The 16944-nt window shown below is 42.2% G+C and overlaps 1 protein-coding gene across 2 annotated transcripts in view; it reads left to right on the top strand.

Moving 5' to 3' along the window:
* Positions 1 to 16944, top strand: part of MAGI2 (membrane associated guanylate kinase, WW and PDZ domain containing 2) — a gene marked incomplete at its 5' end in the record, with an annotated part of 567180 nt that overhangs the window by 325812 nt on the left and 224424 nt on the right. For both annotated transcript variants that reach the window (XM_081331358.1, XM_081331357.1), the window contains one exon: positions 10075 to 10194. In XM_081331358.1, coding sequence (XP_081187484.1) covers positions 10075 to 10194 — 120 coding nt within the window. The remainder of the gene's footprint in view (positions 1 to 10074; positions 10195 to 16944) is intronic.

Here is a 16944-nt window from a genome sequence, read left to right as displayed (position 1 = left end):
AGGAAAGGAAAGGAAAGGAAAGGAAAGGAAAGGAAAGGAAAGGAAAGGAAAGGAAAGGAAAGGAAAGGAAAATAGAAGAATGAATAGAAGGGAAGGAAGAGATGAAGGAAAGGGAAGGGAAGGGAAGGGAAGGAAAGGAAAGGGAGATGGAGGGAGGAAAAAAGAAAAAAGAAAGAAAGAGAAGAAGGAAGGAAGGAAGGAAGGAAGGAAGGAAGGAAGGAAGGAAGGAAGGAAGGAAGGAAGGAAGGGCAGTGAGAGGAAGGAAAGGAAGGAGGGAAGGAAGGAAGGAAGGAAGGAAGGAAGGAAGGAAGGAAGGAAGGAAGGAAGGAAGGAAGGAAGGAAAGTGGAGAAAGGAAAGGAATGGAAGGGATAAGTACATAGAAAAGACATGAAAGGAACAAGACATATAAAGAAAAAAAATATCAAGGAGTGGCTTCCATTTTTCTTTATAGCAGTTATAAATGCATATCCTCTTTCTCTAAGATGACATTATGGCTCACACTACAAGCTAATTAGCCCTTGAGTTAGCTTACTCCTTTAATCAGTTGTGCCAATCCAAAAAAAAAAAAAGAGTTCTGAAAAAAACCATCATTCATTTAAGCCTAGGAGTAATTGAACGAAAACAGACAATTTGTAACTCCATTAAATAATAATAAGCTTCTTTAGCCCAGGAAACCGAACAAAGCAGTCCTTCTCGACATCCTGCGTGGCACTCCATCTCAGACAATAAGGAAGCAAATCCTTTGTTTTCCTGTTCCAGGATGTAGGTAGAGATGACACAAAACTCTTTGAGGGTGAAATTCAGATTTTGCACTAAGGAAGAAAATTAAGTAATAGGGTGATCGGTTGATCGTGTGTGTAATCAAATTGTTTTCTTCTCCTAGCAACTGCATAGAAGGGTGGACCCATCCCCAGTGCAACTGACTTCCCCTTGCTCATAGTTGTCCTCTTCTTCTCTTTCCTTCCACTGGTCGTTGCATCGTGTGTCCAAAATAAGATAATTTGAGCCTGGTCATTTGTACCTCAAGTGAGACAACTGGACTGATTTGTTCAACGCCTATTTGTTACTTTTCTCAGTTGTCCGCAGTATTCTCAGGAATCTTCTCAAATATTTTTTTTTAAAAAACCCCAAGATTCTCTGCCTTAAAATTCCAAGCCTAACGTTTCACACTAAAGCGTATTGCACTTGCTTGCTTTTAAGTAAGTGAACATCAGTAATTGGCCTTTTTCTATCCGTTTCAGCATTGGGTGTTGATCTTATGTTGCTGTCTAGCACGCACAATATATTGCACAACATGTCACAAAAAATTAGTAAGTATAGTTAACAATCAGTCCTGGGGTTGGAGAAGATTAATTTATTTTTATTTATTTTTATTTTATTTTTATTACATTTATATCCCGCCCTTCTCCGAAGACTCAGGGCGGCTTACAAGCTTAGCAGTAGCCTTCATTCTATGTATATGCCTGCTTGTTAGGGCTTTCACACACACCCCAAGCGGCATTATTACAAAGTCAGCTTAATTGCCCCCAACAATCTGGGTCCTCATTTTACCTACCTCGGAAGGATGGAAGGCTGAGTCCCTTGGACTGCAAGGAGATCAAATTAGTCGATCCTGAAGGAAATCAACCCTGACTGGTCCTTGGAAGGACAATGCTGAAGCACAAAGCACAAAGATTTTGGCTATCAAATAAGAACAGAGGACTTCTTGGAGAAGACCCCAATGTTGGGAAAGATGGAAGGCAAAAAGAGAAGGGGACAACACAGGAGGAGATGGTTAGATAGTGTCATCAACACAATGAACGTGAATTTTGGCAAACTCCAAGAGACAGTGAAGGACAGGGGGCCGGGGATGCTATGGTCCAGGAGGTTGCAAAGAGTCATGACTTAGCAACCGAACAACAACAACATTCAATCCTCATACCTCCAAAGATTTAATGACAATAAGGAAACTTGAGTTGTGGAAAGACTAAATATGTAATGAAAAAGGGAAGCTCTTTTGAAGTTTTAACGACTTCTTCGATTTCCTTGGATTTTTGTCACTTGCGACAACTGAGCTTACATGATGTGGAAGATGAAGGTTGTACCAACCCTAAAATTTTAGCAGTTCTCACTCCAGACATTGATGAAATATGCCATCATAGGCAAAGTCACATATCCTATTAAGATTTATAATTGATGTACTCATCGCGAGGGGAAACCAAGCATGAAATTGAAACATATTGAATTTTGAGGGTGGAGGTTCGTCCTCTGAGCTTCTGGGTTGGTTTCCAAACATTTCGTTGCCAGACTAGGTGACATCTTCAATGGAATTTAGGGAGATTGTCAATGTTGGTGTTCTTCTGCTTATAGGTGCTTTGTGTGGTCAGCAGATCTTGTGATGGGAGGGTCACGTCAGGTGAGGGTCTGGTGAGGGTCTAGTGATGGGTCTTGTGAGGGGTCAGGTGTGGGTCCAAGGGTCTTATGATGGGTCTTGTAATGGGTCTTGTGAGGGGTCAGATGTGGGTCACATCAAGTGAGGGTCTTGTGGTGGGTCAGGTGTGGGTCCAAGGGTCTTATGATGGGTCTTGTAATGGGTCTTGTGAGGGGCCAGGTGGGGGTCACATCAAGTGAGGGGTCTTGTAAGGGGTCAGGTGGGGGTCACATCAACTGAGGGGTCTTGTGGGGGGTCAGGTGTGGGTCATATCAACTGAGAAGGTCTTGTGATGGGTCATGTGTGGGTCCAAGGGTCTTATGATGGGTCTTGTAATGGGTCTTGTGAGGGGTCAGATGTGGGTCACATCAAGTGAGGGTCTTGTGAGAGGTCTTGTGAGGGGTCAGGTGTGGGTCACATCAGGTGAGGGTCTTGTGGTGGGTCTTGTGATGGGTCATGTGTGGGTCCAAGGGTCTTATGATGGGTCTTGTAATGGGTCTTGTGAGGGGCCAGGTGTGGGTCACATCAAGTGAGGGGTCTTGTAAGGGGTCAGGTGGGGGTCACATCAACTGAGGGGTCTTGTGGGGGGTCAGGTCTGGGTCACATCAACTGAGAGGGTCTTGTGATGGGGAGGTAACATCAGGTGTATTTTATATTTTATACACGTCATATTGTACTTTAATTTTCCTTTTAATTTCCATTGCCTGGCTTTTAAGAAAGTCATGGAGTTCCTTATTTTTTTAAAAGAAACGTTAGTACCGTCATCTTGGAAAAATTTAGGGAAGACCATTTTGGCAATCTATAGCACCTCTTCCTTTTTTTCACAGCCCTTAAAACGTAGTAGAGAATGACCTGCAACTCAGAAATCTTATAAAAAAGACCATTAAGGAGAAAGACCTACCTCTAAGCTTCCCAAATCAAAAAAAAAAAAAAACCTTTCTAAGCTTTCCAAATCAAACGATATTTTCTTTTGAGAAGGAAACTTGCAGTCTGGTCAACATTCAAGTATCACTTCCTTCCTTTTCATTTTTCATTTGATGAACACCAAACAGCCCCTGAGGGATTGAACTGTTGACCTCTTTGTTGCTCTTCAAGGTTGAAATGCCGATAATTTTCTAAGAAGCTATCTTGAAGCATTCACACCACTACTCAATGAACCATGGGGTAAAGGTAAAGGTAAAGGTTCCCCCGCACATGCGTGCTAGTCGTTTCCGACTCTAGGGGCTGGTGCTCATCTCTGTTTCAAAGCCGAAGAGCCAGCGCTTGTCCAAGGACGTCTCCGTGGTCATGTGGCCGGCATGACTAAACGCCAAAGGCACACGGAACGCTGTTACCTTTCCACCGGAGTGGTCCCTATTTTTCTACTTGCATTTTGACGTGCTTTCGAACTGCTAGGTTGGCAGAAGCTGGGACGAGTAACAGGCGCTCACTCTGCTACGCGGCACTCGGGATTCGACCCGCCAAACTGCCGACCTTCTGATCGACAAGCTCAGCGTCCTAACCCACTGAGCCACCGCGTCCCTTGAACCATAGGGACTATTGTTATTAACCAATTGAACGGCCCTCTGGCAAAGATAATGGACGAAAGATGTCACACGAGTTAAGACCAGGATTAAAAAAAAATGAACCTCTTTGTCAACTGATTTAATCCTCGGTCAGAGCCGTTCTTAAAAGTCGATGCATTGTAGATGGAATTGGGAATTTGCCAACTAGATCAAGATGGCTCAATTAACGTTGCTAGTTTGCAAGTCTTGGCATTGGATCCAAGAACTTTGAATGGAAAGGAAAAGACTATTACCGTCGGTCTGCAAAAACTTGCCACGGGCACTGTTGAAACAGTATGAAGCATACCTAATGCACAGAGTCGGCGTCCGTCCTTATTTTTCCATTTTCAGAAACAGAAAAACAATTTTCTGATTTATTTCCTCTGCTGACATAAATCTGCTGATTTATGCTGAAGCGCTGTTGCCCTTTTATGAAAGCATGATGATTTTTTTTTCCAGGTTTCAAGCAGAATTATTTCCCAACCCTATCTTGTTCAAATCAGAATACAGCTGGAAGGGACCTTGGAGGTCTTCTAGTCCAACCCCCTGCTCAGGCAGGAAGCCCTATACCATTTCAGACAAATGGTTGTCCAATCTCTTCTTTAATACCTCCAGTGTTGGAGCATCCACAGCTTCCGGAGGCAAGTTGTTCCACTGGTTAATTGTTCTATCTGTCAGGAAATTTCTCCTTAGTTCTAGGTTGCTTCTCTCCTTGATTAGTTTCCATCCGTTGCTTCTTGTCCTGCCTTCTGGTGCTTTGGAGAATAGCTTGACTCCCTCTTCTTTGGGGCAGCCCCTGAGATATTGGAAGACTGGTATCATATCATGTCACCCCTCATCCTTCTCTTCATTAAACTAGACATACCCAATTCCAGCAACTGTTCTTTATATGTTTTAAGCCTCCAGTCCCCCGATCATCTTTGTTGTTCTTCTCTGCATTTATATGGCCACCCACCTCCAGCTGGCATACAACAACGATAGCCCTATTTTTATTTTCTAAATATGATTTCCGAAATGTTATGGTGTTGCTCGGAATATTTTAAAAACCAAACAAAACCCAGAGCTTTCTGCCCTGTAATGTCTATCAGTTTGCTTACGAAGAACATTTAATGTTTGGGCCACCTGGGAATTTCGATGAGGGCCATAAATTAATGAAGTCCCTTGGTACTGATGTGCTTTTGTTAGAAGTGGGTGGGAATTCTTTTGTCTCCCTTGTCTTCCTCACAGCGGTATTATTTCTGTATGGCACACTGAACAAAGCAGCTCATTAAATATTGGCAAGATTTGCTAGCAGTAAGGTTTATGGCAAGGTCATATTAAGAATTTATCTGATGTTTCATAAAGATTAGTTGTTCACTGCTTCAAGGCCTCTCTGGCTTTATTAAGATGTGATAAGCTTTGCATATATTTGTCAGTAACAAGCTGTGGTTTGTTTGTTTTTTGTTTGTTTCAAGGCATGTATTCACTTTTGGTATGTGTCCAGAGAAGCAACAGCATGTTGTGTGCTTAGGAGATTTCATTTGAGTTCTTGCTTTGAATTGGTTAAAAAAAAATACAACTGCTCAAGATGGATTCTTTCCTAAAGTTTCCTTTCACAATATCTTATTGTCTCTTGCGCTCAGAAGCAAGGACTGAATTCAAACTGTGTTTTACGTTTTCTTTAGATTCGTACCAACAAAGATCTATTGTCCTTAGATGAGGACCTACGGCACCGAAAAGTGAATTGCTAGATCTGTAGGATGGTATGTGAGATGGTGGTAAAACACAATAATATTTGAAGACAGTCAGTATGTGTCTATGGCAGTAATGCAAACACATTCCATCCCACAGCCACATGATCAGCGTATGTACTCCCAGGGTGAAATAATGGATAACAATAATTTATTCAACTTGTATGCCACATGACTCTCAATAGTCTAGTGAAAAGAAGGACTAGGGATGACATGATAGCTGTGTTCCAATATTTAAGGGGGTCACAAAGAAGAGGGGGTCAACTTATTCCCCAAAGCACCAGAAGGCAGGATGAAAAGCCATGGATTTCTCTAAGGAGAAATTTCCTGAGAACAATTCAGTGGAACAGCTTGCCTCCAGAAGATGTGGGTGCTCCAATACTGGAGTTTTTTTTAAAAAAAAAAGATTGGACAACCATTTGTCTGAAATAGTACAGAGCAGGGGGTTAGAAGTCCTTCAAGGTCCCTTCCAAGTCTGTTGTTCTGTTAACAACGCAGGGCGACTCACAAAAATCACAGTACAATCCAATCAGGGCAAGTTAAAACAGGTGTCCTTTTGCCCTACATCAGATACCGACGCTGTACTTTCTCAAACAATGATGTGCAGGATCCACATTGGCAGGGATGGTGCAAAGGTGTCAACTGATTGAGCTTTCATTTTTCCTTTGATTGCATTTCTAGCTGAAGTCAAAATGTTAAAGCCACAGATGAGAAGCCTCATAACCCTGGGACTTCAGTGATCTCAGAGTGCTAACTCTGTTGAATGAGTCCAAAACTTGTTCTCTCATTTGGGTCAAATTGTAGCTGATCGGGGGCAGAAAGATTGCACATCGCTGCTGACTAGGTAGAGCATCAGTGCTTGTATATTAGACACCACGGAATATGGTTTTCCCAGCAGCTAGAATTAATAATCAACACCTCTCTATGGTTAGGTGCTTCAATATATACCACTGATAGAAATATAGAATTTACATGTTTATTATGTATATGATATTTATATTTATAAATATAAATAATTTATATATTAAAAGAGGAAGGAAGGAAGGAAGGAAGGAAGGAAGGAAGGAAGGAAGGAAGGAAGGAAGGAAGGAAGGAAGGAAGGAAGGAAGGAAGCAGTAATATTGCAGGATGTACCTGAATAAAAACAATTGTTATTTTTTTTTACATTAGGGTTAGAATAACTTTACTATATTAACATATATTAATATGTTTATTAGTTATGTTTATATAGTAAAGTTCCTTCAAGGGGATTGATTCCTTCCTTCCTTCCTTCCTTCCTTCCTTCCTTCCTTCCTTCCTTCCTTCCTTCCTTCCTTCCTTCCTTCCTTCCTTCCTTCCTTCTTCCAATTTTTGATGTGCTCAACTCCAAAGAGCTTTAGACAACTCAGAAAGTAAAGTAATAATAATAGTTGCTGGGAAGGACTTGATAGGTAAATAGAAATGGCAAATCCAGTCTGAACATCTGGCTGTGTCTGTGACAAACCATAAAAATTATAATCGAGGACTACAGTCTCACAAAAAAAAGACATTTATTATCTCTACTTGGTAATTCTTTCCTGAGTACAATTAATAAAGCATGTAAGCGTATAAAAATCATAGTAAGACATGTTATACTGTACATCCTCTGTAATGTGGGAGCCGTGGTGGCGCAGTGATTAGAATGCAGGCTAGCTCTGCTCACTGCCAGAAGTTCGATCCTGACCAACTCAAGGTTGACTCAGCCTTCCATCCTTCCAAGGCCGGTAAAATGAGGACCTGGATTGTCAAGGGCAATCTAACAGCTGGCAGTTAGCAGAAGTAGCCTGCAATACTGCATTCTAACCACTGTACTACCACGATTACCTGTTTGTTCAATTCAGTGATGGGATTCAGCCGGTTCGCACCAGTTCGGTAGAACTGGTAGCTAAATTTTGTTGAGTTTGGAGAACCAGCTGAATGCACCCCTGGAGGAGGCCTCCGAGGCCTAGAACGGCCCACCGGAAGTGCGAGGATGCCACTTCCAGAAGTCCGTTCTAAGCCTCGGAGGCCTGGAGGAGGTCTCCCAGACCGATAACAGCCCACTGGAAGTGCGGGGATGCTGGAAGCCCATTCTAGACCTTGGAGGCCCAGGCCTGCATCCAGACAGAGAACCAGTTGTTCAGGGATTTGAATCCCACCACTGGTTCAATCTATGTATTCTAATTATTTGACACATAAATTGAATCAATGTTGGGGTTGTCTGCTTGCTGCAGAGACGCTCAAATTGCTCTCTTTTGTAGGACCTCTCTCAAAAGCTCAGTTGAGATTTTCCACTGAATCTGAAAAGCCTCTCAATGGTGCCCATGAACATAAGTCTCTCCACATTTCCCATTTAAGCACACTGGGAACTGGCAGACGTCCTATCCTGCCAATTTGGAAAATTGCCTCCATTCCTACATGCTAAGTGCCTCCAAAACCACTGGGAGACAAAAACAGTACATAAATTATACAGGCTCTCCCATGTGCCTGGCTTCCCATCTGCCATGGAGAGAGCCCACAGATTGCCATGGCATCTGCAAATTGAGCATATAATTTGAGCTGACTGGGATGGCAAGCAGAGACCAGCGGATTCCAAATGGTAAAGAAGCAGAGGAGGTGAAAGTCTTCCAAATTCAATGTGTCCCCTCCAATTAAAAGAAGAAGAAGAAAAAGCATCCCATCACCAACAACCTACTGTATTTTGGGGGGTATGGTTCTGAGTGGGCCTCTACTACAATAAGAGAAAAACCATTTTGTGAGAACAATTAAGGACAGGAACAACTTGCCTTCAACTTGCCTGATTGATCCTCTTGGTGATGACTCAATCAGTCTTCCTTCTGATCTTTTCCTTGGCTGGTCCTTAGTTTTGCAATAAGGAAGACGACTACTACTACTACTACTACTACTACTACTACTACTACTACTACTACTAATAATAATAATAATAATAATAATAATAATAATAATAGAAAGAAAGAGAAAAAGAAAGAAAGAAAGAAAAGAGAAAAGAGAAAAGAGAAAAGAAAAGAAAAGAAAAGAAAAGAAAAGAAAAAAAGAAAAGAAAAGAAAAGAAAAAAAGAAAAGAAAAAAAGTCTGAATAGTGAATGTGTGGATGTGGCAGTGCCTGGAGACAGCAGAATAGATGAGAAAGAACTGGAGAAGATAACAAAATACAAAGACCTACAAATAGAAATAGAACAACTGTGGCAAAGGCAATCAAGGGTAGTATCAATAGTAATAGGTGCCTTGGGTGCAATCCCCAAACAACTGGAGCACCACTTGAACACCATCATCGGCATTGACAAATTCGCCACCAGTCAATTGCAAAAGGCGGCCTTACTAAGAACTGTTTCCATCCTGCAACGAGATTTGTAACACCATCAAACATCCAGATCTGCCTATCCCAGGTCCTTGGTAAGGACTCAATAGGACTCAAATTCAGTCTGAACATCTGGCTGACTGTGCTATTATTATTATTATTATTATTATTATTATTATTATTATTATTATTATTATTATTATTATTATTATTATTATTATTATTATTATTATTATTATTTATCATTTATCATTTATCATTTATCATTAAATAATAATAATAATAATAATAATAATAATAATAATAATAATAATAATAATAATAATAATAATAATAATAAATACTCCTTCCATCCTGCGACAATATCTATAATACCATCAAACATCCACATCTGCCTATCCCAGGTCCTTGGTAAGGACTCGATAGGTAGACAAAAATGCCAAATCCAGTCTGAACATCTGCCTGACTCTGCGATGATTAATAATAATAATAATAATAATAATAATAATAATAATAATAATAATAATAATAATAATAATGTGAAGAACAGTGAAAGTCCCACTGAACATAGGATTTTGTCAGAAGTACTGAAAAATAAATCTTGATTGATGGTTCTCTTTCTTGTTTGCTGCTGTTATTTTTTTTATTGCTTCCTAATGAGTGGCTTCATTCTAGCAGTTTTCCAACACAGGAGAAAGAAATAAAATAAACATCCATATTTAGCGTTTCATCGGTTAGAAAGCTGCACTAATGAAATGTGTCAGTTGATGACGTTATGCAGTGAACTGAACTTTGTGCAAATCATCTGGGAGTCTGATGTATATGAAGCAAATCTGGGGCGGAGTGAAAAGAGGCACCAGCCTAGAATCTCAATGTAGCCACAAATGAACTAAATCCAACCCCTCCCTTGAGTGCCAACCATTAGTTGAGAAGACTCCTGTCCATAGACTGTTTAGCAATAAATCAGTTTAATTGGACCTTCACATGTGGACCTGGTCTTGCAGTTTTTCATGATCTGCTGCTCTTTGCGGCATGTAACCAAAGTGACTTTTCTTTCTTTTTTTTCAAAACAGGCACTACAAGGCCTCATAAGGAGGGGGAAGTTCCTGGGGTGGATTATATTTTCATCACTGTTGAAGATTTTATGGAACTGGAGAAAAGTGGTGCTCTTCTAGAAAGTGGAACCTATGAAGGTAAGCACAGTCTTCCTGCAACGCCTACCTTGCAGTTTCATGGTGTTTCTCCCATTTTAGAGGTTTGCATTAGGACATCACATTAGAATGTGTCACAACATGCATTTTGTTACACTTGGAATAGAGGGCAGTTTTGGTAATTTCATTCCTCAATAAAGAGAGAAAGATAAATGATGACGATGATGATGATCATGGTCATGATGATGATGATCATGGTCATGATGATGATCATGATGATTATGGTGATGATCATGGTGATGATGATAATTGTGATGATGATCATGATGATGATCTTGATCACGATGATAAATGTGATGATCATGATGACCATGGTGATCATGGTGATGATCATGATGACCATCATGATGATTATGATCATCATCATCATGATCATCATCATGGTCATCATCACATTCATCATCATGATCCTCATTGTGATCATTCTGATCATCATCATTACCATGATCGTGATCTTCATGATCATCATGATCATGATCATCATCATAATCATCACAGTCATCATCATCATGATCATCACTATCATCACAACCATCATCATTATGATCATCATCATGATCATTACTATCATCATGATCATCATCATGATCATCACTATGATTATCATTATGATCATCACCATGATCATCATCATGATGACCATGATGATGATCATGATGGTGATGGTGGTGATATCCATTCAGTCATGAACAACTCTTGGCAATTCTGTGGGCCAGATCTCTCCACATCTTCCAATCATGCACTGCTTCTTTGAGTTTTTCTTGTTCTGATGGTGTCCAGCTACCATGTTCTTTGATGGCCTGGTTTCCTTTCACTGCTAACTTCCAAACATAATTGCTTTCTCCAGTGAGAAACAGAAATAGGCACATGTAATTAAAATCTGCCATCACACAACTTAAGAAGAAGAATGAATACTGAGATGAAGTCATCCACCACTTGCAAAGTTAAGATGTCAAGCAATCCCCTTCACGATCTTCTACTTGGTTGAAATTAGTTTCGAGTGGAAATATTTGGTATAATGAACTGGATTCCTTATTCATGAGAATCTTTCCAACAGAGGCTGTAATGGATGGGCACGTCAACCTCACAATGCGCTCACAATGCATCTTCTTTCCCGTTATTAATTGTCTCACACAAGTTAATGTACTTCGGAAGCTGATTCAGCACTTTTAAAGTAAGGGAAGGGTGCTTTAATATGCTTTTTTCCCCTCAAACTGGATGAAAAATAGACAGGGGGGAAAAAACCACCTAAGATATGAGACACTGATAGAGAAGAAAATGGCAGCGATATGTAGATTTAAAAATACCAGCTTCATAGACGTTCAGCAGGCAGGGTTATTGTTGATGCATCTCTTCAACCGTCGTCAAAATCATTAATAAAAATGGAATTCGTGAGACATTAGTATATCGTGTCACCCTGGAATTGGAGTGGAACTTTAAAATGCATAAAAACTTTCTGGCTCAAATAAACTTCCCTCTCCAAATGGCTAAAAAAAAAAAAAACTATAATGGTGCAATCAGGGTCAATACTAACATAGACTAAGTCTGAAAAAGTTAAGAAAGAGGGGGAAAAGACCCATTCTTTTGTGACCTGTCTTAGCATGTCTTCTTTGTCTCAGAACTTAGAAAGGGCAGATAGCTCAACCTTTAAACATCTGAGCTGAAACGATATGATTGGGAGAGCCACTTTAGTTCAAGAATGTCCTGCCATCAAGTTGAAGGATGTTCTTGTGGGGGGGAATCACAAAACGGAAGGTAGCAGCTGTGATGGTGTGATCAGAGTCCTTTTCTCAATGCACCAAAGAGCTGTAAGAGGTGACGCAGTGGTGAGAATGCAGCACTGCAGGCGAACTCTGCCCACTGCCAGGAGTTTGATCCTGACCGGGCTCAAGGTTGACTCAGCCTTCCAGCCTTCCAAGCTCGGTAAAATGAGGACCCAGATCACTGGGGGGCAATAGACTGACACTGAAAACCGCTTAGAGAGTGTTGTGATTCAGGGTCAGCCTGTGGGTTCGGCAGTTGGGTCGGATGACTCAGAGGAAGAGGGAGGTGTTGAAGAGCTTGCTGAGGGGGTTGAAGATCTTGCTGATGAGAGCCCTCAGCCAGGCCCCTCCCACCTGGTCACGACGGAGACCCAGCTGTGTGAGCCTGACAGCGTGGATGAAGATAACCCACAGCTGGCCCTGTTCAAGGACGCCCGACGCAGGAGGCAGTCAATCAGGAGTAAACAGAGGAAGGCAATGGGGCACCTCGGAAGGAGGCAGAGAGAAGCCACGCCCTGAACTGTATAAAAGGGGAATGCGTGGGAGGGCTGGTTTGCTGAAGGCAACCGCTTGATTAGTTCCTGTTTCATAGCTCCTGTTTCATGGTTGGTGTCTTGTTTTGCTGTTTTATGTTAATAAATTTGGCAGGCTTAATTCCAGCCTCTTGCTGTTTGTAAAGGGGTTGTCCCTGCCTTTTCTGCAGGGCCGGTAGCAGGCTGGTACAGAACAGAGAGGGCTGTAAAGCAGTAGATAAGTCTAATTGCTATTGGTAAGTGCTGTGACACATAACAATGGGGAAAGACTTCAGTCCTGCAGTTGTGGCCCCCATATTGATTTTACGGGAGTGTATGGATTGAAACCTTTGAACTCTGGTGCTGGAGAAGACTCCTGTGAGTCCCTTGGACTGCAAGGCGATCAAACTGGTCAGTCCTAGAGGAGATCAACCCTGACTGCTCTTTAGAAGGCCAAATCCTGAAGTTGAAACTCAAATCCTTTGGCCACCTAATGAGAAGGAAGGACTCACTGGAGAAGAGCCTAATGCTGGGAAAGACTGAGGGCAAGAGAAGAAGGGGACGACAGAGAATGAGTTGGCTGGATGGAGTCACTGAAGCAGTAGGCGTGAGCCTAAATGGACTCCAGAAGATGGTAGAGGACAGGAAGGCCTGGAGGAATGTTATCCATGGGGTCGCGATGGGTCAGACACGACTTCACAGCTAACAACAACACCATGGGTGTGGGCCATCTCACCCCAAAGGAATTAACCCAATTAACGCACTGTGGATCCATCCCTATGGAACTCTCTACCACTGCAGATTAGATCTGCTCCTACCCTTTGGCATTCTGAAAGGGTATTAAAATTTAGTTTGGCTGGGTTGGCTTGTGTCCCCAAGGTGGACTGCTTCTCCTCACTGGTGGTTGACGTGGTAAAACAAAAAAAAAACACTCTCATCTTCATGCTATCCTTCCCCTAGTCCTTATTTATTTTTTTTCCCTACAGTTTTAAGATTTTAACCCGCGGAGTTTGAGTATTTTAATTATTTTTCGATTTGTCTTTTTAGAATCTTTTATAAATAAATATGCCCACCCCATCCCACGGACATCCCCCGTCAGATTGTGACACAGGTCTTTTCAGTCCTGGGAGAGATAGACGTGCAAGGATGCAGGAACCCCAAAAGTGGTGTTTATCGGAAGATTGAAGGGTTTGTCAAAAGGTGGCCCTTTTTTTTTTCCCAGGAGTACCGTCTGATTTTCCGTTGCTTCTTGAGAAGGACTTGATAGGCCCATCAAGAGGTGTTTGAACACTTGAAGCATTCTCGCTCTAAGCAGCATTGGTTCTGGAATGCTTGACTTTTTGTCTTGATGATGGGGGGGAAATGAGATTCTGCTTTTCAAACTGTGCTCTGCCTTTTGCTTGGCCAATCATTTGAACGTTGTTTCAGATGATTGGCCAAGCAAATAATAATGTAATTTGTAATTTGAACTATTTCCTGCTTCTGTTGTACCCAACCTTTTGGGCACTGGGGACCAATTCCCTGGAGAGAGGTTTTTCCGCAGACCGGAGGGGGCCTGGTTTTGTGTGCTGCCTCCATCCCGCAGATAAGGTTTTGCTTATTTGTGCGGACCAGTTGCTGGCATGCTGTGGCCCGGTACTGGTCCATGGACTGGGGGTTGGGGACCCCTGCTCTATAGGGCAAATGTAATTTTCTCTTGGGGTCCTTGGTGCCATTTGCACTTGGTTGTTTCCTTGCAGATGTTTCAGTACCAAATGAAATTACCTAGCACTGAAATTACCTAGCCTTCATTACCCTAGCATTGATTATGTTACCTAATTTGGTATTAAAATGTCTGCAAGAAAACAGCCAAGCTCCCAGAGCACCAAGGGATCTCTACAACAGAGCCAATCCTGAGCTATAAACATTCTCTCCCAGTTTTCTCTGCAATACTGGCTCACTAAACATTTTTCGTGGTATTTCTTCAAAGTGTGATTCAGAGCTTCCCATTGTTGTCCTAGTTCAGAGAATCACAGCAGAGTTGTATGGAACTTCCATTCATTAGAGAGGGTTTTTGTTCGGAAATGTTTTGCTGGTGCAGCCGATATTCAAAATAAAAACTGAATGGACAATGGAAGGAACGGGCCTGCAGATATCTCTACTAAACCTGCGAGATCCAATCTGAGTCGGTCACCGGGAGCAAAGGTTTATTCTTCCAAGCTTTTGATGCTTTTCGTGCTGGAGGCCATCCTCAAGGAACTTGATTCATTTCTTCATTTCTCTGGCTGTTTTTGTCCATGCTCAGCCAACAAATGTAGTAGCTGTGAAATTAAATGCATGTCCTTGTTCCTTGTAGTGGGAGGCTACAAATTGGTTCAGGTCACATTGTCCAACCATTGGCTCGCCCTCTCACAATCTTCTTGCCCGTCTGTCCGTTATAGTCTACAATTCTTGTGTAGGGATCATTTTTCCAGAAGCCAATCAACTAGTCAAGGCGTCTGTTGTATTTGTATTCCCGTTATTTGTATTCTTTGTTGAATGTGAACTTCTCACGACAGAGAATGCCTTGCAGCCAGACGTGAATGTCAAATCGGCCTTTTACAGTCGCAACGCCGCAACCTTGTCGCTGGTGTTTATTAATACATGGTTTCTGGTCTGCAAAATTCCTCCATCGTGCTGATTCTAGGTTGCTAATATCATCGCCGCTGCAGTAACATTGTGTTGTTTTTTTAATCATTACCCTCCCTGTGATTCTGATTTGATTTTATGTTGAAAGTGGCACTCAGAATATGTGTCATTTTAAACAAAAATGTTCTTTTTTTTGGAGACAATGTTTTTGCTTCCGTAGTATTATTTTGCCAATAACAGAAAGAAAATGGCTATAGCAATTATTTTTCATACTTGGTAAAGGGTTTATCATATGTGTCAACAACTCTCTTATAGGTAAATATGTTATAGGTAAATAAATCACTTTCCATCTATCTCTTGATATATTTGAATAACCTTTCGCTGCACTCTGAAGGAACAGCTGTAATTATCCCATGATACAAAAAAATAATAATTGCCATTCACGAGATATGTTAGAAACCTTTGCTTAGCACTGCCGGCTGGCATTCAGGCAAATATGGCTTAAAAACCTCTAGAAGGTTTTGTTAGCTTAGACTACAGTAGCTGATATCTCAATTAAGACACAGTTGTTAACCTGAACTGTTAGGATTTGGGGAAGAAAAAGGAAAAAAGAGAAACGGGGGGGAAACATTTTCACCATCTTTGGCCTCTTAAATCAGAGGTCCCCAACCTTTTGGGCACCAGGGCCCGGTTCCGTGGAGAGAGGTTTTTCTACGGACCTGAGAGTTTGTGATTTTGTGTGCTGCCTGCATCCCACAGATGGGGCTTTGCTTGTTTGTGCGGACTGGTTGCTGGCATGCCGCGGCCCGATACCGGTCCATGGCCCGGGAGTTGGGGACCCCTGTCTTAAATGATTGAACACGGGCTTGTTTGTTTGTGCATCATACAGTATTTCATTTTACACTTGGTTGCAGAATCTGCTGCAACTTTTCATATGTGGTGTACTTCAGTTTAGAACAGAGAAGCCTAGGGCTGGAAGGGACCTTGGAGGTCTTCTAGTCCAACCCCCTGCTGGAGGCAGGAGACCTTATACCAGGGGTGTCAAACTCAATTTCATTGAGGGCCACATCAGCATTGTGGTTGCCCTCGGGGGGGGGCGTGGCCAGGGGGGGCATGGCCTACTGGGTGGGCATGGCCAGCTCTACATCATTGGCATCAAGGGTGCTTATGGGGGCCTGGGCAGAAGTGGGACAGATCTGGGGGTCTCTGGCAGAAGGAGGGTCTCTGGGCCAGGGCCAAGGCAGTGGGGGCCATTCCCTCCCTGTTTCCAGGATGGCTTCAGGGGCCACATGAAACCACTGTGCGGGCCGGATCTGGCCCCCGGGCCTTGTGTTTGACATGTCTGCCTTATACTATCCCAGTCAAATGGTTGTCCAATTTTTTAAAAAATATCTCTTCTCCAGCTTGGAATAATTCTTACACTGTTTCATCCATTATTGCTTCTTAGCTTGCCTACTGATTCAGGGGGAATGGAATGCAAACTTCAGATATTGAGCTGCCGGTCCATGAGACTCAAGGCCCCTTGAAAGTTGTTCACTGAGAACGAAAGACATTCTCTCATAACAAGTGCCTAACGCTTAATTGGACAACGTGACCTGTGTGAATAAAGCAGAGGTCTTCAAACATGGCCCTTTTATGACTTGTGGACTTCAACTCCCAGAATTCCTCAGACAGGCGTGCCTGCTGAGGAATTCTGGGAGTTGAAGTCCACAAGTCATAAAAGGGCCAAGTTTGAAGACCCCTGGATTAAAGGGAGGGAAGCTGTGCTGATTTGGCACCCAAATCAGCTGAGACGAAATGCTTATTAAGTGAATTATCCCCCATTTTACGACCTTTCTTTGCCACATTTG

Source organism: Vipera berus (genome assembly GCF_964194415.1).
Source record: "Vipera berus genome assembly, chromosome: 6".
NCBI lineage: Eukaryota > Metazoa > Chordata > Lepidosauria > Squamata > Viperidae > Vipera > Vipera berus.
The sequence above is the reverse complement of the archived record's forward strand: the minus strand, read 5'-3'. Positions and strand labels throughout refer to the sequence as shown.